The following is a 24,576-nucleotide window of genomic DNA, read 5'->3' as shown; positions in this document are numbered from 1 at the left end:
GCGGGTAGCCTTCCCTGATGGCTTGTATCCGCAACTGCGGGAACAGGCGGGGTACTTCACCATTGGGAGGCTTTCCCTGCGTGTACAGCTTGCGTACTGCGCGTAAGATTCTATGAGCATGGTGGGTCCTGCGGGAGCAGATGGCCTTTGCGCAGACAACCCTGTTCAAGGTGAGTCTTGCGGGACCAACTGGTCTCTGCTGGGACCTACCTCTTCAGCATTTGACTTAAAATCTGCTTTTCGGAGGAGTCAACTTTGATGCTCAAAATAATAAGGCTTTGGGTTAACTGTTTTCTTTTTTAGTTAATTAGTTATTAGTTAATTGTTACACATTTTGATTTAAAATCCTTTTCTATTTTTTTATGACGGGTCATTTTTAGGCTCAAGGTAATAAATTGGATTTGAAACTTTGGGGATAGGGGCAAGAATTTTGTGGGAACATTTTGGGATCACACTTATATTCTAACAAGTGTATGCCATTAATTGTTTAGGATTCGAACCGGATAAGGTGGTTGTATGCGTGGTACGCCTTTCAGAGTCCCCAACAACCAGTTGTACTAAAGTTGTTTAAAAAAAAGTTGTTAATTGGTATTTAATTATTATACATTTAGATTTAAAATTTGATTTTTTGTTAGTTTGGTTCTGTTCGGTTCGTTTTTTTTTTTGGTTCGGTTCGTTTTTTTTTGGTTCATGGATGGTGGTAGCAAAACCTAAACCGATCCGAAAAATCGGCTTTTCTAGAAAAGAAAGCCTCGGCTTAATCACTGGGTTTCTAGTTGGTTTTGGTTAACTAGCTTACAATTTGGTTATTTCGGTTTCTTTCTCTTATCAAACTCTAAGCTTGTTATTGGTGGAATGCTACTTAATGTGTTTGGTTTTTTGGTTGTTAGGGTTTGTTATATGAAGAGAAAACAAGACTGGGTTCAACACCACCGAGCTGCCACAACAAGTGTAACCTCTGTCACCCATGCATGGCGGTGCAGGTGCCGACAATGCCGGGTCACATCCGAGTGAAATCGGGTGAGGACCGAGTTAAGCCGACAGAGTATTACGAGCAACCTCCGGGAGGTGGTAGTAACAGGTACTCAAATTATAAACCGCTTGGTTGGAAATGCAGATGTGGAGGGCACTTGTATAATCCTTAATTAGTTGTTTGATTACCCAAATAATTTTTATTTCAAGTTTAGTTGAAGTGATTGGAAGTACATATTTATCTCTTTGTAATGTCACCTTCCATTTTGCATTCTGTTTATGTGAGAGATTTTTATTTTGATTTAGCTATTGATTTGAAATGAAATAAATAATAGGCACCCATATACATGTGTGATCCTCTTCCATTCGTGTCGTAGGAAACGCTAGTCGTTAATCAGATGGTGGTGTAAGGATTAGTGATTAATCAGGGATTTGTTAGAATTAATTAGGGCTAACCGGGATTAATCAGCGCATACTCAGGAATTTACAAGCATGCCTCCATTTACATCATTTACGTATAAACTAAATCATATTAACAAATTAATGCCTGAATACATTGAGCTAATACTATAAAGGTAAAAAACATAACATTATATAATATATAATTATATCAAGAGAGTTTAAAGAGAAATGTGTTAAAAATATCATTTCTATAGTTTTTATTGAATGGACCTCCTCCTACCTATACTCAATCCGTCACATCATTCTCTAGTTTTAGTCACAAAGGTTGCATTCAATACGTTTAGCGTCATCCATTCTCAGTAAATATACCCCATTGATTTATTACTCCTCACCTATCAATTCATCATTAACTTTTGTTGACCTTTTATCTTATCCTTTTCAATTTTACCAATACCAAAATTTTGTGTTGTGCTAATTAAATACTTCACAATCCATTATCCATCCTTGGCCGTGCAGTTTTTTTTTTCTTTCTTTTATTGTGTGTCAAAAAGTCATAAAAATGTGAATTTTATAAATATGTGACATAATAATTTCTCTCTTTGGGCGCATGAAGTACCATTAAAAAGTGAATTTTGTATAGAAGTCTAAAAGTAGTAATTCTGTTTTTAATACAGATCACCTCTTGGAGTGATAGAAGGTTGAATTATTTCAAAATGTATTCAAAAGGCTATTTTTGTAAAACACCACCTCGTCTGGCCGGTTTTGCTCCCCACCTCCCTACACACAAAAGAAGCTAGATCCCACACCTTGTGCGCCACACGTGACAAACTAGCTGGGGCTGGCTTGACACAGCATTAAAAATGTACGTATGCAATGCAGATTTAAAGGGCCCATTGGCTAATGTGAGGTTATTCTTCTCCGGTACTTCATCATAAGACTGTGTGGTGTGGTGTGGTGATGACGCGATACATACCACCGTGTTGGGCCGTTGGCCAAAAGTCACGGGGTGGAACACGTTCCTATGACATGGTTCACGTGCATGGAGTTTCCACCGCGTGAATAGGTTGGAGGGTGGTACCATACTCACATATTCTGCTGAACATACCTGTACATTGTAATAAATGGTAAATAATTAATAATAAATTACTTTATTAATAAATAAGTAGTTTTTCCAACAAATAAGGTTTTTTTAATAATAAGTAATTTTCTTATTAGAAAAATAAATCATTTACTTAATAAATTAACTTTCTTAATGTTAAACAATTTACTTAATGAGTTAATGCATTTTTTTTAATGACATCGTGACTCTTGAATTTCGAATAGGAAAATCGTAAAATCCCTATAAGTCATCTAAACAACTATACACAACGAGGTCGATCAACTTATTGATCATGGGGATTTTGCTAACTTTCACGAGGTCTTCTTTTAAGCTCATTGATTGTGTGACTTGAACGGTCAATCCACTATAGAACTATCTATCAACAATGCTTCTTTACTAAGTATAATTCTGATGATTTTAAGTTCAAACGATGATATATCGTTGGTTAATTTGTGAATTGATCGAAGACTTTGTGCAACTATTTATCAGCTGATGATGAACCGAGGTTGCAATTCTTCCTTTATTACACACTTATTCGAAAGAAAAAACACTATGCGGCCCTCTATAACTTTATATCAAGTAGCCTAACTTATTGCATTTCAAAGGTAATATCCAAAGTCTTAGCCAACAGACTCAAGCTGGTTTTGACGAGAATCATTTCGAGTACCCAGTCGACATACACTCATGGGAGGAGTTTAATGTATATATGGGCCCTTGATTAGTAATCAAATCATCTCTTGAACAACCAAAAAAAAGTATATTTTTTAAAGATGATTTTGAAAAGCCTTTCGACACATTAAATTATGTCTTTCTTTGCACAACATGAGTTTCCGACCTTATGGTGTGATGGGATTTTGGGGATTCTAAAATCAACTAGAAGTTTGGTCCGTGTCAATGGCTCCCCAGTAAAGAGTTCTTGATTAAAAGAAGAGTCCCTCAAGATGATCCATATTGGTAATTTTAGACTTCAAGTCACAGGTCGATGAATTTAAGGGATCAATATTGATAAGTAGGTCATAGTTGATTATGTTAGCAAGTTTAGTTAGTCTATATAAACCAAGTTATGGACCTATGGTTAGACATTGTAATACACATGAGATGCAACTGAGTTAGAGTTTATCAAGAGAAACACGAGTTATGTGCAATAGGGGTTTTTGAGTTGTATTTTCTCTATAATATATTCAGAGTTATTCAATATTAATTTTGTGTGCATTTACGATCTGATGAGTTATATCAATTCGTCCTTGAATCCACTCCTCCTTTCCTCTTTATCAAGGCAATCGAAGCTTTAGGGCTTAGGCATAATTATGGGAATTGGGGCAATACTAATCATAATCATATTAACCTCTGATGGATCATTTTGAAAAGGTGTTTATCGTTATGGAAGGCTAGAACGGTATCTTTTTTTTTTTTTTTTGGGGGGGGGGGGGGGGGGAGGGAATCACCTTGATCACATCGGTTTTAAATAGTCTAGCTATTTACTTTTTATCATTATTCAATCTCCCCAATGTCATTGTTACTTTAGAATTTAGATAGAATTTTGGAACGGTTTATACGGTCCGGTCTTAATTCTATATATATAAAAAATGCATAATGCATTGGGTCTCGTGGAACAAAGTAATGACAACAAAAGACAAAGGATGCTTGGGTGTTGGCTTACTATCGGATGTGAACTTGTCTTTACTCGCAAAATGAGCTTCAGAACAAAGATCTTCTTTATGGTTCATGGTAACTCAATCTATTCAATATAAGTATATAACGCTCATATTCTTTAAACTTGCAGAAATATACATCCACGTACCGTTCATGGCTAGATCCTTGGATGTACGAGGGAAGGCTTTTGGGACTCATTTCCTAATCCTTATTGGCTAGCCGCTTGAAAGAAAGCTTTGGTCGTAGATTGTATCTCAGGCTCGGGCTTGAGCTCAAATCTTTAATGCGCGATTTCATGGGACACGATCGTCATACCCATGTGTTTTCCAATTGACTGGGCATAAGATATGTTGATGAAGCTCGACTTACCATCTATGTCCGATAAGCCGGGCACTTGGGTGTAGAAATTAACTAACTCGAGTGAATTCTCTACTAGTTCATTGAGGGTAATATAATTGGGTTTCAATAAAGGTAATATAAGAACTTCTAAATTCTAACTAGGATGAGTAAATGGGTATGGGTATCTACCATCTCGGTACCGAATTCAATAACATCAGGATACGCTGACTTTATAACATTTCGAGATTGGTACAGTACCGGTATGGTTATGTATTTCTTGAACAAATTTAAAATGAAGGGCCTTCCAAATATTATTTTTAAGAGTATATGTATAGTTATACTAAATATAAAAAACCGTTAGACCGGAGCCACAAGAACGTAACCCGCCACAACCAACTGCATATTAATTAGATAACAAACTTCTTCTTCTTCTTCATCTTCAGTCCACCCAAAACAAAACCTAACTTCTGCTACATCAATGGCCTCTACCACCATGTTCCTCAATCCTCCTGCCGCCACCCGCCACCTCATCCCTCTCCTCAAAACCACTACCAGTCTCCATCGTATCCCCCAATTCCCCCCATACTCCTTCTCAACCCGATCATCACGCTCCATTTCCATTTCCGCTACTTCACGAGCAATGGAAGCCCTAATATTCGACTGCGACGGAGTTATTCTCGAATCCGAAAACTTACACCGGCAAGCTTACAACCTGGCCTTCGCTCACTTCAATGTTAGGTGTCCTCCGTCCTCTGAGCCTCTGGATTGGGGAATTGAATTCTACGATGTGCTTCAGAATCAAGTCGGTGGCGGTAAACCTAAAATGCGATGGTTCGGTTCGTTTTTATAGATGTTTGTTTTATTTTGTGATTGTTTGTTGTGGAGTTGCGATTGGATTTGATTGAATGTGTTTGTTTTAGGTATTTTAAGGAGAACGGATGGCCGTCTTCAACGTTGTTTGAAACGCCTCCGGAGAGTGATGAGGATAGGGCAAAGTTGATTGATGTTCTTCAGGTATTGCCTGTCGGGATTGATAAGTAATTTTAGGTTGAAAATTGGTTTAATGGTTGATGAATTTAAGGTGACTAAGTTGTAATGCTGATTTTGTTAGGATTGGAAGACTGAGAAGTACAAGGATATACTCAAGTCAGGAACTGTAAGAACTTATTTAATGCTGCCATTATCCAGATGTCATACGTGCCGTATGTTAGGACGAAAAGTGGTCAAATGGGCTGCTTTGATCGTCATGCGATCCATATGGTACTGCGAAAATGGTTATATGGGCCGTATGAAGGCCAAGTCATGTCTTGTATGATGTATTTGACTGAAAAATTAATGATTGATGTCACAATTGACAAACCATACGGCTTTTATGTTGTGTTTGACTGAAAAAGATATGGCTGATTTGACCACTGACAAAGCCATGCTGCCCATATGACATTGTTTCACACTTTCACCCTATCATAAGACACAAATGATATCACACAACCTGCATGTAGGGCGAAAAGTGATCAGAACGGGCCGTTTTATAGGGTGAAAAGTGATCAAAGTATGATGTGTTTGACTGAAACATAAATGACTAATTAATATGACCACTTACAGAGCCATATGGCCTCTCTGACATTGTTTCGTACTATTATACGACGCATATTATTTCATACCGCCTATATGCTGAGTGAAAAGGTTATATGGGTCGTATGATAGGGTGAAAAGGTTATACAGGTCGTATTATAGGCGAAAAGTGGTCAAATGGGATATTTTGATCGTCATACAGGTCATATGATAGGGGTGAAAATGGTCATACAGAGATACGTTTGACTAAAAAATGACTGATTTGACCACTGACTAAGCCAAGCAGCCCGTATGAGATTTTTTTCCTTATTGACATCATGCAACCTGTATAATAGGGCGAAAAGGGTCATATGACCTGTATGACTCGCAAGCAAGCTTACACCTCTATGGGTGGTGTACAAAGAACAGAACCCTAACATAACTTTTTAATTATTTATTGACATGTCGGTGTATGTATATTTCGTTTAGTTGGTGTGAATTTGGCAGGTTGAGCCCAGACCTGGTGTACTAAGATTGATGGATGAAGCAAAGGCTTCTGTAAGATATCTGTTTTATAATACATAACTCATTATGTAAAACCTTATAATTCAATTAGTGTTTTCTGTAATCACAGGGTAAAAAACTTGCTGTATGTTCTGCAGCAACCAAAAGCTCAGTTATCATGTGTCTAGAAAGCCTTATTGGACTGGTAAACCCTCTGTTCTACATGCTTGTAGTTAGGCTTGTAAACAAACCGAACGAACACGAATGGAGCTTTTTCATGTTCATTCGCTTAACTTTAACCGAACAAACTATCAAGCACGAACATTTAAGCGAACATGGTTTTCTTGGTTGCGTTCTTTTGTTAAGAAAATAAACATGTTCGTGTTTGTTTATGTTCATTTTTAAACAATATAAACGAATGGTTCACGAACATAACTGAACATAAATGAATGCATATAAATGAGTTAAAACTAGTTAAAAGTAATGTGGAGAACAATGTATTGGTCCTAAAAAGTTATTAAAACTATACTAAGTTGTAATGGGCCAAAAAATTTAAATGAATATATTAATGAACATAAACGAATGAACTTAAACAAACTTAAACCGACGGACGTAAACGGACAAACATATAAGATTTTAAAAGCGAACATTCACAAACATAAATGAACGAGATGTGCTCATATTCATTCTTTTATTAAATAGACAAACATATATGAACTTCCTGCTGTACAGTTCACTGAACGTTCGGTTCATTAAAGGCCTACTTTCAGTGTATTTACATGCAATAACAACCTTTTTTGTATTCATTCAGGACCGTTTCCAAAGCCTCGACTGCTTCCTTGCCGGTAAATATGCTTATAAATCATAATCAATATCATTTTTAAAACAATTGACTAAATGAATACATATAATGCATCTAAATGCATTTCTTAATTTTGTTTTAAGAACATTACATTTTGTAGGTGATGATGTGAAGGAAAAGAAGCCCGACCCTTCTATATATATCACCGCCTCTAAGGTAATAGTCGATAACATATAAATCACTCACAATAAATGGTTGGCCCGTAACAATATTTACTTTTCATATGCCCCTACAAACTTGGAAAATATCTTATATATACCCATGCAAAACTAAAAATATCATATGTGCCCTTAAAAAGTGACTAAAATACCAAATACACCCAATTCATTAAAAACAATTTAATAGATGAATTTTACAGTATTTTTTTAAGAACTTTTACATTTCATATATGCCCATTTTGAACTTCAAATTTTTTTATTTAACCAGTTTTAGCTTAATGTTTTTTACCCACTTTTACGTTCAAATTTTTATACGCCTAAACAATAGTTTTCTCAAAATGTTAGATTGCTTATCGTTCGATCATCATACGATTATTTGTTGTTCGATTATCTGATTTGAACATACAGATTCGATTGTTTGATTATCCGCGTCGAGAGAACAAAGGAGGGCACACGACGGTTTGGTTTGCTTGCTTATCATTGATGTCTATCAAAATCCAAATTAAAAATTAAAAAAATAGTGTCTAAGCAAATATAATGTAAAGGGGTAGAATGGACATTAAGTAAAAATTCGTTAAAGTTGGGTATAGATATGATATTTTTAGTTTTGGTTGGGTATATATGAAAATTTTCTAGTTTGTAAGGGTGTATATGAAATTAATCCTATTTTTTTTTTAATAAATAATTAGCTTTGATTGATTTTTTTTTTTTTTTGTGTTGCAGATACTAGGTGTTTCAGAGAAAGCTTGTTTGGTGGTGGAGGATAGTGTTATTGGCTTGCAGGTTGACCTCTGTTTTATTTAATCTTTTCATTTATTAATTTTATCAATTGATAATGGAATCAAACCGAATAAACTCTATAGGCGGCAACAAAAGCTGGAATGTCTTGTGTGATTACCTACACATCTTCAACTGCAAACCAGGACTTTACAGATGCAATAGCAAAATTCCCTGATTTAAGTGACGTAAGGTATGGTCTCACTTCGGTCTTGTCCAAAATATTGTAAAATTCTATATATAATTATGTGTCAAAGGACTAGAAAAAGTCATATTATTTCAAAACAATTCAGTTGCTTGAATAAAATGATTTAGAAGGTTTTATGCGTGAAAAGTGCATTTTCAACCCAATTTCCTTCTAAGCTAATTTCCAATTTTTGGAGTGGCATGAATTTTTTTTATTATCAATTAAAACTAAAAACTATTGTGTACAAAGTTTTCTGTAATAGGTTTGACTCCAAAGTCAAAGTCTATCTCGTTTATGTTTTAGTCTTCTGCGGTTAATTTGTATTGTTGTTCAGATTAAAGGACTTGGAAGAGGTGCTACAAAATGCTGTCACTGCATAGGAAGTTGACAAGAAGTCGATGGCCTGTTAACAACAAATCATCATCAAAGATGTTTGTTTAAAAAATGGTGTTCAAGTTTTTTGTCCATATATGTTCATTTGCTTGTAAGTTGTAATCTATGTACCCGGGTTGTTCATTTCATATATGTTTCTCTCTCAAATATACATTTGCATATTGTTAATTGTATATATTGTATTTATTTGAATATAGCCCATAGGCTTAAGTTAGGTTTCTCTAGAGTATATATTGATGGTTTCCTCTATCGGAATACATCGGATATCACCTTCACTTTTACATAGCATTAGAGCTAGCGCTCTCAGTACGACACAAATCTTAGTGACGCATCGCAGTGTTGTTCCTGTTCTAGAACACACTACATCGATTACTATTCACAACAATATCTAATCATCGCCAGTTTACAACAGCAACACATTTACTAGTAACAAAATAGACCTATCATCACTTGCATGAGTAGCTTATCTAGACATATTAAACCAACCATGACCAACAGTTGGTCATGGGATCCGAAAACATCAACATTACTTTAGTAGCTTCCATGTTTGATAATGTAATGTATAAGCGATACCCATAACAAACCTCATTGAAGGCAACGATGCATGCTTTTGAAAGAAAGAAAAAATCAGTTGAAAAATGTGATCATAAAGTATTCACATATTTATAGCAAGGGAACACTTATGTCATTACCGACACAATACATGATTAGAAGGCGTGATACACGATCACACACACACATTTAGCGTTTCTAGTTAACTACTGACGAAAGGAAGAGATTCTCATTATACGCAAGTGAAAGGTGATGCATGACAAGAGATTGTGTAGAAAATATATTTATGAGCGGTGTAATGAGGTATAAACGAGTGACACCCAAGGAAGACACAAACGTGGCGTATATGCCGTGTAACATCAGGTTATACCCAATTTGATCAAGTACTTTATATAAAGTATTTAATATGATCAATATGACTATATAAAGAAATTAGAAAACACTTTTAGTTAACCTTTTGCAAAGAATATGTATATATTGGGTTCTATACGGGTGAAGCCCCGGCCCGTCTTGGGTTGGGCAGTAAAAGACTTGAAGGGTTGAATGGGCTGGCCACCCACTCAACTTTAGTGGCCCGTTTATTTTATTTTCTTGTAACCCTAGATGCCTCCCTATATAAACCACGGTGTATCATGTATTTTTTTGTGAACACCTTAATAAAAGAAGAGAACCTGTTCGTTGTGGACGTAGGTTACACACCGTGACCGAACCACGTAAATCCCGTGTTCCTCTCTTTACTGCTTTACGATTATTATTATTATTGTTTGTTTGAAGTTGCATGTTCGCAACCCACTGCCGCCATAGAATTATTATATATTACAAGATTGTAAGTTGGGATTTGTGCTTGCAAAAGAATTCCAGTGCCACCGTTTTTTGTTGAATGTTTTTGCAATATTGTATTGCAAAAGTCAACCCCATTAATTGGTTAATATAGCCTACAACTAAATTGTGAAACATCGATCATGTCACACCCTGATCAAAGGCGGCGGAACAAGCCGAGGTGTAACGATTGTCCATAAGCACATGACACTAATTAAAGTGACAGTATTTAATAAACCCATTTCATTTCACAACATCGAAAATGTCACATAACAATTATCCATAAAATAACCATATGAACAAGATATTACAAAATATGGCAAATTGATATTGTTCATTTTTACTAATATCCTAAGGTCTTTGATGTCGTTTTCTTCACAATCATAAATCAACCAAGATGCAAGCCTGCAACATTTCATAAAATAAAGTTTGTCAACACAAAGGTCGGTGAGCAATTCATAAGTTTAATCATATTAGTATATAATAAAGATAGCCATAAAACTTGCATACGAAACGATAAATAAAAGTGGTAATTTGGATAAATAGATATCGCTAAACACATTAGCGACACCTAGCTATAAGGGGATGCCAAATAGCCTAGGATTTTATAGTTATCGTTAATTGCATTACGTTAACGACACCTTGCTATAAGGGGATGCCAAATAGTCTAGGATTTTATAGTTCCACCAACCAAAAGCGATAAACACATAGGCATATAAGCATAGAACACCAAATCGAGCAATTATTTAGGTAAAGTATACAACTACGTTTGTGGTTTAAGATTCAAATATAAAACATTTTGTTGAATAAGTATGAAATGTCACCCCCAAAATAAAAGATGGAAAATGGGGTATGAAGTACTCACCTTCAAGTAGTAAACTTGAAAGATGATAATTTGGAGATTTGTCGGAACGACGAGTTTAACGCACAATGCCTAAAAAGAAAAGAAGTCTTGAATTTAGAAAGGTTGTCTTGAAGGTCTTTAAACAAAATAAATGTTGAGAAATGTAAATAATTAAAGTTTAAGGTTTAAAATGTGACTATTTAAGAATTATAATCATAACCTTTTAAAAATGTAAGTTTGCTCGAAACCGGGTTAAAGTATCTAACCTTAATATTTACTCAACCTATGTTAAGTAATAAGGTGGGTAAAATGCAAGAATGCAAATCCCTTTGGAATAAAGATACTAAAACGGTTTTTTTTATCGAGTGTTCGGGTTGTCGGTTCGGGTCTTGATAATTGGTCAAACCCAAAGTCAACTTTCCAAAATATTGAATGTTATGAGATAACTCAATAAAATTTAATAAGACTTAACCAAGTATGTAGTTCCATTGTTTTAGAACTAACAACGCACGTTAAGCGAGTGTTCGGTTTTGTCGGTCCAAACTTTGTTATGAGATCAAGTTGGATCCAACATTTCTAAGTACTTAAGAAAATATTTAAAAATCAATTTGTAACTATTTTTAAAGAAATATACAAGTCTTGATGGCTAAAAAAAACACACTTGTGTGTCTTAAGCGAGCAAGAATCGGTTTGGTTCGGTTTCCATCTTACAACAAGTTCATAGATGGTTTCCACATGTCCAAACACTAAATAACTTGTATAATAATGTACAAATAAAAAAATACCAAAAGTTAACAATAAAGTCTTTAAACAAAAGTTCGGTTTTCGGTTCGGATCGTGTTTCGGGTTAAGACCGAGGTAAGATTCTACAAACCCATAACCATAGAATTTGTAAAAATGATTTTAGAAACTTAGATCTAACACTAAGTATGTTTAAACAAACAAAACTAGTAACAAAGTTCGGTTTACGGTTTAGAGCTATTTATGGTTAAACCGAAGCATAGACTCTTAAAAACCCATAACCATGGAACTTGTAAACATGACAAACAAACTAAAATAAGCAAGATTAATATGTATGAACAAGTTATATAGATGTATATATATCAAGGACACGAAGTCCTCCATGAAGCCTTGCCTTATGGGGTTCGAAACCTCACCGACCGGAATCGGAGAAGTAACTACCAAAGGTAAACAAGGGGTGTATATTATATATATGTTGCACAACCATAAACAAGTATTAATAAGGCTACATAAACTAATTAAGATGAAAGACCAAAATCCTTCAAGAACACTTAAGAAGATAACCTTGAATCTTTGATGTTTGAGAGAGTTTTTTTTTTTTTTTGGAGTTGTAGCAAGGGAAAATGAAGAGGAAATGTGGTGTATATATAGGGTAATGTTGGTGGTCAAATATGGGTGTGAGACACAAGAGTTTTCATGCAAAATGGATCAAGACAAAAACACAAAACACCAAAAAAAATAAATAAATAAATAAATAATAAATAAATAAATAAAAATACAAATAAAAATAGGATGTTTTCAAGACCCAACAAGTGTGAAACAATATTGTAACATAAATCCATCATTTTGATTATAACATAAGCTTCGGTTTACAAATCGGGTCGGTTTACATAATAAACAAATACAAAAACGAATACAAACAAGACCCGAAATTGACGAATGTCACAGATCAGAAGGAAGCAATCGTGTTCAGTTTGGATCAAAGGTAATTGCTTTCAGGTTTTGATTTATAATTCGGCTTAGTTTGGTTGTTTGGGTTATCTAATTTAAGTCTAGTTTTACTTCTCGTTTATCCACTGCGTTTACGTTATATTCGTTTTAGGAAATCAATTAGAAATACCGTTAAGTTCTTAAGGCCCGAGCCGTTGTATTGTATTGATTTCTGTCGCCCTATCCGACTCCTTTCGGGTCAGCCGCGTACACGTAATACCTAACAAGTGGTATCAGAGCTAGTGTTGGCTCTCACTCTTTGATCTTCGGTATTATGGCTGATGAGGGTAAAACGAAAATCGAGAAGTTTGATGGACAAAACTTTGGATGGTGGAAGATGCAAATTACGGATTTGCTGATATAGAAGGATTTGGATGTGGCTTTGGAGGAACCGCCTGAGAAGATTACAGATGAGTGAAAAGCTATTGACAAGAAGGCGAAGTCAACGATTAGGCTTGCCTTGTCTATGAACGTGGCGTACAACATCTTAGACGAAACCACGGCGCGTGGAATCATGGAGGCGTTGTCAAACATGTATGAGAAACCATCGTCTGCAAACAAGGTGTTCCTAATCCGGGAGTTGGTTAACACACGCATGAAAGAGGGAGGCTCTGTTACCGAACATATATACACCCTCAATTCTCACCTGAGACGTTTATCATCGGTGAAGTTCAAGATTGATGATGAATTGCAAGCTTGCCTACTCTTATCTTCATTACCTGACAGTTGGTTAGGAACAATCACTGCAGTCACCAGTTCAGTTGGATCGGATCCTTTGACTTTTAACAAAGTTCGTGACTTGATTTTAAATGAAGATTCTAGAAGGAGGAATAATGGAGAATCATCAAGCACTTTGCTAAGTGCTGAAGGTAGAGGGCGGAGCAAGAACAGAGGAGGCAACAGGGGTAGATCAAAATCCAGAAAAAGAAGCAAGTCTAGGCCAAGAAAAGATATTACTTACTGGAATTGCCAGGAGAATGGGCATTTCAGAAGTCAGTGTACTAACCCTCCGGCACCTCAACAGAAAAAGGAAGTACATTCTACTTCGGAAGTAAATGCTGCTACAAAAGAAGTTTCAGATGATGAAGCCCTAGTCTGCTGTGTTGAGAACACAGTTGAGTCTTGGATCATGGACTCCGGTGCGTCTTTCCATGCTACGTTTAGCACAAAGAGCCTTAAGAATATTAGAACAGGAAACTTTGGCAAAGTTCGTTTGGCAAATGATGAGGCTCTAGACATTACCGGGATTGGGGATATCGACTTGAAGACTCCTTTAGGAACTACATGGACTCTGAAAGATGTTAGAATAATTCCTAGATTAAGGAAGATGTTGATTTCTATTGGGCAGCTTGACGATCAAGGTTATGGTGTTACTTTTGGAGGAGGGAAATGGAAGGTCATAAAGGGTAACTTGGTAATTGCTCGTGGGAAGAAAAAGGGTACGTTGTACATGGCAGAAATCTCAACAGGAGAGGTAAATTCAGTGGCTAGTGGACCGAGTCCATCATGTTTGTGGCATCAACGACTCGGTCACATGAGTGAGAAGGGTTTGAAGATACTGGCAGAGAAAGGTAAATTCCCTAATTTGAAAAAGGTGGAACTTGATACAGGGTTCTGTGAACCGTGTGTGCTTGGCAAGAAGAAACGGGTCACCTTTGTAAAATCAGGAAAAACACTTAAAGCAGAGAAGCTTGAGCTTGTTCATACTGATGTGTATGGACCAACACCAGTATCATCATTAGGAGGCTCCAACTACTACGTCACTTTCATTGATGATGCTACACGGAAGCTATGGATCTATTTTCTCAAAAACAAGTTCGAGGTATTTGATGTTTTCAAGAAATGGAAGGCAGCCGTGGATATGGAAACGAATCTGAAAGTGAAGTGTTTAAAGTCTGACAATGGCGGGGAGTACATCAGCAAGGAATTCGTTAATTACTGTGCTGAGAGGGGTATAAAGATGATTAATACCGTTCCTGGTACGCCACAGCAGAATGGAGTAGCCGAAAGAATTAATAGGACACTGAATGAAAGAGCTAGAGCAATGAGGTTAAATGCAGGGCTTCCAAAGACTTTCTGGGCAGATGCAGTCAACACTGCTGCATATCTTATAAATAGAGGACCGTCGGTTTCTCTTGGATTCAGAATTCCAGAGGAAGTATGGAGTGGAAAAGATATTACATTCAAACATCTTAAAGTGTTCGGTTGTGATGCTTACGTTGGGATAAAAGATACCGAGAGGGACAAGCTTGACCCTAAGGCGAAGAAGTGTACTTTTATAGGCTATGGTGATGCGAAGATGGGCTATAGGCTTTGGGATCCAGAGGTCAGAAAAGTATGCAGGGCTCGTGATCTGGTGTTTAATGAAGTAGGACTTCACAAAGATAGAAAGTCATTCACACAAGAAGTTGATAAAGAACATGTAGAGTTTGAAAATACAAGTGAGAAAGTTGATAGTCAGAGTTCAGAAACATCAGAAGAAGAGGTTGAGAAAGAAAATGCAGATGAATTTGAGGATTTCTCTGACAGTGGGAGTTCAGAGTCTAATACTGAACAGTCTCCACTGGAACAAGAAATGGTTACTCCTCAGCTAGAGGTTAGGAGGTCTTCCAAAACCATTAGACCTCCTAAGAGGTATTCCCCTTCTGTTAATTACCTTCTACTGACAGAGAACGGTGAACCACAGTGTTACTCTGAAGTAATGAGTTTGAAAGACTCGTCTCAGTGGGAGCGAGCTATGAGAGAAGAGATGGATTCACTAAACAAGAACAAGACTTGGGTTCTTACACCGCTTCCAGCCGGGAAGAAAGCTCTTCAGAATCGATGGGTATTCAGGATCAATGATGAAAGTGATGATACAAAGAGATACAAAGCACGATTGGTAGTGAAAGGGTTCCAACAAAAGCATGGGTTGATTATAATGAGATATTTTCTCCTGTGGTAAGAATGACTACAATCAGACTGGTGCTTAGTATTGTGGCTGCAGAAAACTTACATCTGGAGCAGCTGGATGTGATGACAGCTTTTCTGCATGGTGATCTTGAGGAGGATATCTACATGGCACAGCCAGAGGGGTTTCAAACAGTTGGTAAAGAAAACATGGTGTGCAAGTTAAAGAAGAGTCTTTATGGATTGAAGCAGGCGCCCAGGCAATGGTATATCAAGTTTGATGACTTTATGGGCAGGAATGGATATAAAAGATGTGAGATGGACCACTGCTGCTATCTCAAGAATTTCGATAGTTCCTATATCATTCAACTGCTGTATGTAGATGATATGCTGATTTCCGGTTCAGACATGTCGGAGATTAATAAGTTGAAGCGACAAATGTCTGAAGAATTTGAAATGAAAGATTTAGGTCCAGCTGCATGAGCATCACCAGAAACAAGAAGGACAGTTCTTTAACTTTATCTCAGGAGAAATACATTTGGAAAATTTTAGAGAAGTTCAACATGAGCGATGAGAAAACCACTACTCGAAGTACACCTATGGGTAGTCATATTAAACTTTCTAAAGATCAGTCTCCTAGTACTGATGGAGAAAAGACAGAGATGGCAAAGATTCCTTATGCATCTGCAGTGGGTAGTCTTATGTATGCAATGGTGTGCACGAGACCTGATATTGCTCACGCAGTGGGAGTTATTAGCAGGTTCATGTCAAATCCAGGGAAAGCACATTGGGAAGCAGTGAAGTGGCTGCTTAGGTACCTAAAGGGAACTTCAAAGATGGCCTTATGTTTTAAAGGCAAAGACGCAATTCTTAAAGGGTTTTCAGATGCTGACTTAGGTGGGTGCAAAGAGACTTATAAGAGTACTATGGGATATGTGTTCACTATGGGGGACACTGCAATCTGTTGGAAATCTAGACTGCAAAAGAGTGTGGCACTCTCAACCACAGAAGCTGAGTATATGGCAGCTGCTGAAGCGAGTAAGGATCTTGTTTGGTTGAGGACGTTCTTAGAGAAGTTAGGCAGGGAACAAACAGATTATTCGTTGTATTGTGATAATGAAAGTGCTGTGAAATTAGCCAAGAATCCTGTGTATCATGGTAAAACGAAGCACATTCATATGCGTTATCATTTCATTCGGGGTTTAGTCAGTGATAGGACTATTCGGTTGAACAATATTAGGGGAGACAGGAATCCGGTAGATATGTTTACCAAGGTTGTGATCTTGGACAAACTGAAGTTGGTTTCCAAGAATAATGTTGAGGAGTTGGCGACGAACAGGTGGAAGACATGGTATATATTGAAGACTAAAGATTACTGGTACAGGTTGGTTTACATGTAGAGCAAGTGAAGACGTTCCGAGGCTCCAAGTGGGAGATTGTTGGGTTCTATACGGGTGTAGCCCCTGCCCGTCTTGGTTTGGGCAGTAAAAGACTTGAAGGGTTGAATGGGCAGGCCACCCACTCAACTTTAGTGGCCCGTTTATTTTATTTTCTTGTAACCCTAGATGCCTCCCTATATAAACCATAGTGTATCATGTATTTTTTTGTGAACACCTCAATAAAAGAAGAGACCCTGTTCGTTGCCCGTGAACGTAGGTTACACACCGTGACCGAACCACGTAAATCCCGTGTTCCTCTCTTTACTGCTTTACGATTATTATTATTATTGTTTGTTTGAAGTTGTATGTTCGCAACCCACTGCCGCCATAGAATTATTATATATTACAAGATTGTAAGTTGGGATTTGTGCTTGCAAAAGAATTCCACTGCCACCGTTTTTTGTTGAATGTTTTTGCAATATTGTATTGCAAAAGTCAACCCCATTAATTGGTTAATATAGCCTACAACTAAGTTGTGAAACATCGATCAGAAGGAAGCAATCGTGTTCAGTTTGGATCAAAGGTTATTGCTTTCAGGTTTTGATTTATAATTCGGCTTAGTTTGGTTGTTTGGGTTATCTAATTTAAGTCTAGTTTTACTTCTCGTTTATCCGCTGCGTTTACGTTATATTCGTTTTAGGAAATCAATTAGAAATACCGTAAGTTCTTAAGGCCCGAGCCGTTGTATTGTATTGATTTCTGTCGCCCTATCCGACTCCTTTCGGGTCAGCCGTATACACGTAATACCAAACAGTATCAAGAATATAACTATAAGTTTATATTACAACAAATTGTATCAGTCTACTTGTGCCAACGAGGAACGATTTCATGTTCTTGTAGAGCTCTTTCGGCTTCTCTGCATTTACTGCATGCCCGGCATTCTTTAAGATTACCAGTTCTGCGTTTTCACCTAAATATCTGATGAAAAGCAACAAGAAAACAAACATGAAACACACTTGAACATGAAATGAATGAAGTCAACATTATGCTGATGCATACCGTTTTAACCTGTGACCCAATTCTAATGGAAATATCTTATCATGCTCTCCCCAAATGATCAATGTTGGCTGCATCACGAAGAACAATGTTAACCAACTTTGAAGACCCATTAAATGATTCGTGTTCGCGGGTTGAACCTGACACAAACCTAAAAATTTTACACGAACCAGACATGACTGGTACCTGAAAATCGTGCCAACACATGAACTGGAACACTACGAGTATCTGTTACTTGCGGATGACACAAACACGGCCCATTTAACCCAATTTTTTTTTGTTTCTAAATCTACGTAGTACATTTTTAAGTAATCATTTTAAAACTATGCCATATTGTTTTTTAACTTTTAGATTTTGGCAAAAAAAAAATACTCTAATTATTTAAATTACCCACGTAAAACACATTTAGAACGGGCCAACCTGCGAACGCTGGGTTGACACGAACAAGGCCGTTTTAGCTAAATGTGTTTGCAGGTTCAACCCGAAACTGACCTGAACACGTTTGTACCGAACCCGGAATTTCGTGTTACGTTCGTGAAATGTCATAATAGGGATACAAACGAACCTGAGTAATCTTGGGAAGATTTGAAACTTTTCGGCCTTTATGTACTGTTTCAATCAATTCTCTTTTTTCTTGAACATGCTCTGTGTTCATAACCTTTCAAAAGAAATCAAGTGGATTAGAACATTTCATTACAACAAGTCAAATGCCTAATCTCTTAATTTTGACCTTACAAATTGTTTTAGCAAATTAAGTGAAATTTTGAAGAAAGTCAACGGTGACCAGTTAATCACTTTCATGGGTATTTGGATGCTGTTATTCAAAGTGATTAATGAGAGCTCAAGGTCAAATAATCAGACTGTCTTCTATTGCATTAATGAGTTACTTGTAAGCACTCCACAATTTATACTTCTTGGATATAACTTAGACCCAAAAAGTCAAACAAGCATTTACACGCATCAACATTTGACATAATAATTATGTAACCCACTTAATTAAAACTTCCCATATTTGTGCCTAATTTCACTACACGGTTGAATATAGTTATTAGCTGCCACTTATACAAGTCGTATGAACCAGTGAGACTCGTATAGGTGAGATCGGGCTTCTAGATAACAGCATGGGCGTCCGAATAGCCAAAGCCTTTTAAAATATCCCTTATAGAAATTATGTTACTCACATCAATAAAGTCAGAGAGAAAGCAAGAAGGCACATTTTGAGGAGGCTTAAAGAACGCCATTCGCAACAACTCCCTCAGTTTCTCCGGCGTCTGAGCCAACAAAATGCTCGCAGCATCATCAATACTCTTCACACTAAGCAGCCCTGTCTCCATATCACTTTCGTCCAGACTAACACCCGAACCGGCTATCACCACCTTGTCCACCTTTTCTGGGAACTGTGCGGCCATGCTGTACGCCACAAATCCGCCATAGCTCAGTCCCATCACATGTACCTTTTTTCGAAAAATATGACAGAACCCGGAAAAATTTTGTTAATAACCAAAAAAGCGAACTCAAACAGAAAGAAGCCTACGGTTTGGTTTATGTTTTCATAAAAACTAAATTTTCATTCCAGTTTTGGTTTTTTGCATTTAACTAAAGCAGAAAAAAAATTAAACCTAAACGAATTTGTGGATTTTCATTTATTATTTTGGAGTTAAGTAATTTATATAATGTTAAATCAATAGTATGACACTAAATGCTATAGTCACACAAAAAGACTTTGACCCAAATTTGTGATTTTGAGCCAACTTTGTTTCCGGCCCAAAATTTCAAGTCCAAATACTAAAACCAATTTATGAATTTCCACTTTTTAATTTTGAATTTCAGTAACTTATAAGAATTTAATAAATAGTTAAATACACTTATTGTAGAGCCAAATATATAATAATCAATTAATCATGCATTACCAAAATTTGGCCCAAATTAATATCTTTGGCCCAAAGATTTCAATCCCAAATATTAAAAACCAAAAAACCGAAAACCAACCGAACCCAAAACAAAAATTCAAAACCAAACAGTTTTCAAAAACTCAAAAACCAAGTTTTCAGTTTATGAATTTGTTTATCCATAAAGCCGACCCAAACTGACCCATGCATAATATTTACCTTACCCACAACACCAACAGCTTCCATGGCTGCCATAAGACACTCCGCCTGAAACCGCTCAGCCCGGTCGGGCCGGGACGAGTAAGATTCTCCAAAGAACACAAGGTCGGGTATATAAACATTAAACTTAGAAACCAATGGAGAAATAAAATCATTATACTGCCTCATTGCGTTGGCGCCAAATCCATGAATAAGAATGAGATTGGGTTTGTTTGGTTTAGGGGTTTTGGGGATCCAGGTGTGGATAACGGTGGCGCCGTCGTGGAGGTTGACGGTGGTGGATTTGAGGCCGGTGCGGCTGAAGGAGTAGCGGAAACACCAGTCACGTGATGCTGTGAAGCTAAAACACTTTGACATGGTTCGGAATAGTTAAGGATATAAGTATAACGTTGGAACACGAGCTGGATATGATGAGTTTGTTATGTTATGTTATGTTTTGATCCGGTGACGGCGATGATGGGTTTGATTAATTACTGGTTAGGTGTTTGATGGTGACGTGAAGGATGATGTGTTGACCGTATACTGGTGTTTTTTCTTGTGGCAGATAAGTTGTTGTCCTATATATATTAATTAATAAACATTGAATAATGTTATAGAAAAAAGGGTTTGTACGCCAAAAGAATAATAAGACTAGATTTGGTGTCTTCGATGAAACCCATGTGCCAAGTGGATGTATAAGAATTGTAGCCCCTGATCTAAAGGTATCCCCTTCTACAAGTTAAGTCTCGTCTACATAAAATGTATAGATTTATTATATGTACGTGTCTAATGCCATCTATTCATGTGGATGGTTTATGGTATAATGGCATTGAGAGTGATGGTTAATACTTGGGATCTTTACTCTTAACGTCAAGTTTGAAATCTAACTCAATGAGTTTTTCTTAATTCTTACGGTGATGGGTTTTCTCGACGGTATTTTTGAATGAGTCAAGTGTGGAGCATCAAAAATCGGTGTGAACGATTGACATCCGTCTCATAAAGGCTCACTCGGATAATGTGGATGGTTTCAAACACTATTAAATAAAAAGGTGACTGATTTTGTAGCCCTTTTTTCTTTGATGACCAACAAAAGAAATTTTATTATTAATAATAAAACAGATCTAGCAAGACGCTAGCTGTTTTGGTAAAAAATTAACAACAGTGATTTCGTAACCAATTTAGTAAATCAGGACTAGGTGCTTGTAAAGATAGTGTGAACACAGAGATTTGTTGCGAGGAAAAAACCTGCTATCCTTAGGATAACAAGAAAAAAACCCCGGGTGGTGAAAACTATCACCACCGGTTTATTAATAATAAAGGTAATTACAAGTGTGAAGCTCAAACTTGATCGTGATCACAGAGAATGCGAGTACTAGTAAGTTCTCGAGTGCTAGAGTGTGTGTATGATCATTGTTTAGAGCTCTAGTTATAATAAACAAAGTCTAACAACTATTGCCTATAATTTAGGAAACTAAGGAATCAGTCCAATTAGCCGTTAGCCCTTCAATCAACACGTTTCCTTTCTTGCCACGCCTTATTAACTGAAAGTGCGAGTCTTTGTGGAATTTACGCAACTATCTTTGACCTGGAAACAAGGAAAGTAGCAGACAATACGTTAGTTATGTAACATAATTAGGATACCTGTTACCTTAGAGGATACCGCATCCTAAATTCGTTCTGAATAATGTTTGCTGAGGATACTAAAAATTCGTGCCCTAACAATTGTCCCCAAATTTGACAGTTGTAGATATGGTTTATAGTTGTAAAATTTTCGAAATTTGAATTTTAAATCGTGCGTGGTGGATCTTTGATGCACGTGTCAGTCGTCTTGATGATTCGCCAAACCCTAGGTCGCCCATATAACTACCCGGATAAATAACATTTCTATCCATCTTTCCTTCTATCCAGGTAAGCTCTTTCTTCTTCTTCTTCTTCTTCTTCTTCTTCTTCTTCTTCTTCTTCTTTATATTCTGGAAATCATGTGTCCGAAGCTCCATGATTCTGGTATTGAGGATTTCGTTTCCCAAAATCTTCTTGCCAACCCCGTAAACAAGATATGCACGTTCAATAATAATGATATTGCGAGTTTACAATCCCGAGGCTGCTTCCCTCCGGGAACTGTTTTCGGACCCTTCGATCCAGCTGTCTTATCTGATCTTGTCTCTAAGACCTGGATTTGTTTTCCTTTTTTGCCGTTCAAGATCGGCTTTACTTACCCTTTCCAGCTTTTACCATGGAGTTTTTCATCAAAACTGGGCTTAGTTTTGTCCAAACCATGCTGATGGTTTGGAGGACATTGTTTGTCCTGGAGAGACTAATTGCCGATCATGCTTTGGATCTTACCCTTTTTGAGCTTGCCTCCGTCTATGACCTTCGTAGCCACGGCTCCTTAAGATACCTTCTCAAAAACAGATCTGGTCGGAACCCACTAGTTTTGAAAAACACCCAGAACAATGATAATGGAAGAAGCAATTCTTCTTTGTTAGGAGAGACTCGCTTCCGAACCCCAAAAACCTTCCATGCCTTTGGGTGACCATAAGTAGGATACGTTGTCTTGAAACTGTATGTTGTTATTCTTGTGACTGATATGCTTTTATCTTGTCTTATTGCAGCTCTGAAGTTCTTCGAAATCGCTCCTCATGGAAAAGAAACTGAGAGCAAGCTAAATTCTTTCTACCTCATAGTCGAGGAAGAGAGAACGTTTCTTTTTTAGTCTGGTCTCCAAGAATCATCTCCGTCAGAGAGCTCCGTTATGTCTGGTAAGGAACATTGAAATGTTAGTATAAATATTCTAAGGATTAGGGATACTAACATGTATACTCGTAGGTAAATTTGCTTCAGCCTTTGCTTTGGACGACATCGATAGCATGGTTTCTATTCGTAGCACCAAGAAAAAAGAAGCCGCTCCTGCCTCCGTGCCAAAACCTGAGAGCAGTCGTGCCAAAGGTTCCAAAAAGAGGAAGACCTCAGGAAGTTTCCGACTCCTCTCCAACCTGTAACCTTGAGTTTAACAAGGTATGCCTTCCGATAGTATCCTCGTATTTTGAAGATAACATATGCTAAGGAAAGTTTATTTCGGACAGGGACTGGAACAGTTATCCTCCAGCTTTAATGACCTTCATTATGAACTTCTTGATGCCAACACCCGCATAGCCGAGATGTCGAAGATTGCTAACGCCAAAACCAGCAACGAAAGAGATCGAGGACTTGAAGCAGGAACTCTCGCTGGCCAAGAAGGAGCTTGTTCACCAAGAGGTGGATCGTCTGGTGCAGATCCAAGAGGTTACTGAGGGGGGCGAAGAGGTCCGCTGCTATTTCCATCTTCCAGTCTCGACTCAAGATGGCTAAGGAGGCCAAAGATGCTGGTGTTGATACTTCCTTTTGGGATGTAGTTGGTTGGGAGAGAGTTTTGGCTGAGCTTAATGGTGAGGATGTGGAGGATGCTGGTCCTAGTGGCGTGGAGAAGGTTGTGGAGGAGGTAGTGGATGTGGCGATCAAGGACGCGGTGAAGGCGGTTGGTTATGCCTATCAATTGGGCAGTGATGGTGGTAAAGAAAAAGCTTGAGCCCAATTTTTTATGTGTTGGTGTTTGTGTTTGTTGGTCTGATGTAGGGTTGTAATGGTTGTTTGAACAATTTACTTTTCTGTCTTGAAACAATATTATGCTTAGGATATTAGGATACATGGGTGGAGGGATCTTGATTTTCCAACACGAAGCCCATGTTATCTTGACTTTTGAACATCTGGCAATACTTGGGTGGAGGGATCTTGGCTTTTCAAGACGAAACCCAGTGTTGCCTTTTTACTTTCCTGCACTTATGATTAGTAATAATATAATCTTTTGGCTTTAAGCATTGTGTTCAGTAAATTACAAGTTTTAGTTGGAATATTACATGTCTTTAATTTTCCGAAATAAGTTACTTCGAGGATAATGTATCCTGAAAACATGTTTCTCTAATATTTATAGTTTCAGAAAAGTATCTTTTAAGACTCTAAAATATCCTGAGGATCATATATCCTAAACATGAAATACTTTTATGTTTTTAGAAAACATAATCGAAAGACTTATTAGTAATTGATATAAAATATCTTAAGGATAATATATCCCTATGCCTTGTGCGAGTTATCACAATCAAACCAAAAGATCATACCTTGAAATATCAATTGAGTGATAGAACTAAGTCTAAGGAGTACCTTCATGGAGATCATTTATAAATCTAGTTAGCTTACATATGATGTCCCCAATTGTTGAGCTTCTGGAATTTTGATAAGTCAAAAACAACCTTGTAACATCTCTCCATTAAGTGATTGTCCGATCTTCA

General features: G+C 37.1%; 2 protein-coding genes across 2 annotated transcripts; one reads left to right on the top strand and one right to left on the bottom strand.

Moving 5' to 3' along the window:
* Nucleotides 1-4,943: 4,943 nt before the first annotated feature.
* On the top strand, nt 4,944-9,044 carry LOC143559811 (haloacid dehalogenase-like hydrolase domain-containing protein At4g39970). The gene is made up of 10 exons (XM_077048274.1): nt 4,944-5,296; nt 5,386-5,479; nt 5,577-5,621; nt 6,524-6,574; nt 6,651-6,725; nt 7,332-7,365; nt 7,483-7,538; nt 8,264-8,323; nt 8,404-8,510; nt 8,839-9,044. Exons 1-10 carry the CDS (start codon nt 4,944-4,946, stop codon nt 8,882-8,884), a joined length of 921 nt encoding a protein of 306 aa, XP_076904389.1. The 3' UTR covers nt 8,885-9,044.
* Nucleotides 9,045-17,930: 8,886 nt separating this feature from the next.
* Nucleotides 17,931-20,650, bottom strand: LOC143559810 (uncharacterized). The gene is made up of 5 exons (XM_077048273.1): nt 20,276-20,650; nt 19,349-19,621; nt 18,733-18,825; nt 18,171-18,238; nt 17,931-18,089 (listed from the first exon to the last, which is right to left on the bottom strand). The coding sequence occupies exons 1-5, from the start codon at nt 20,630-20,632 to the stop codon at nt 17,948-17,950; spliced, it is 933 nt and encodes a 310-aa protein (XP_076904388.1). The 5' UTR covers nt 20,633-20,650; the 3' UTR covers nt 17,931-17,947.
* Nucleotides 20,651-24,576: the final 3,926 nt, after the last annotated feature.

This window comes from Bidens hawaiensis, unplaced genomic scaffold (assembly GCF_021521415.1).
Source record: "Bidens hawaiensis isolate Kalapana, Puna unplaced genomic scaffold, B.hawaiensis_p1.1 tig00020044_1, whole genome shotgun sequence".
In the NCBI taxonomy this organism is placed as follows: domain Eukaryota; kingdom Viridiplantae; phylum Streptophyta; class Magnoliopsida; order Asterales; family Asteraceae; genus Bidens; species Bidens hawaiensis.
The sequence above is the reverse complement of the archived record's forward strand: the minus strand, read 5'-3'. Positions and strand labels throughout refer to the sequence as shown.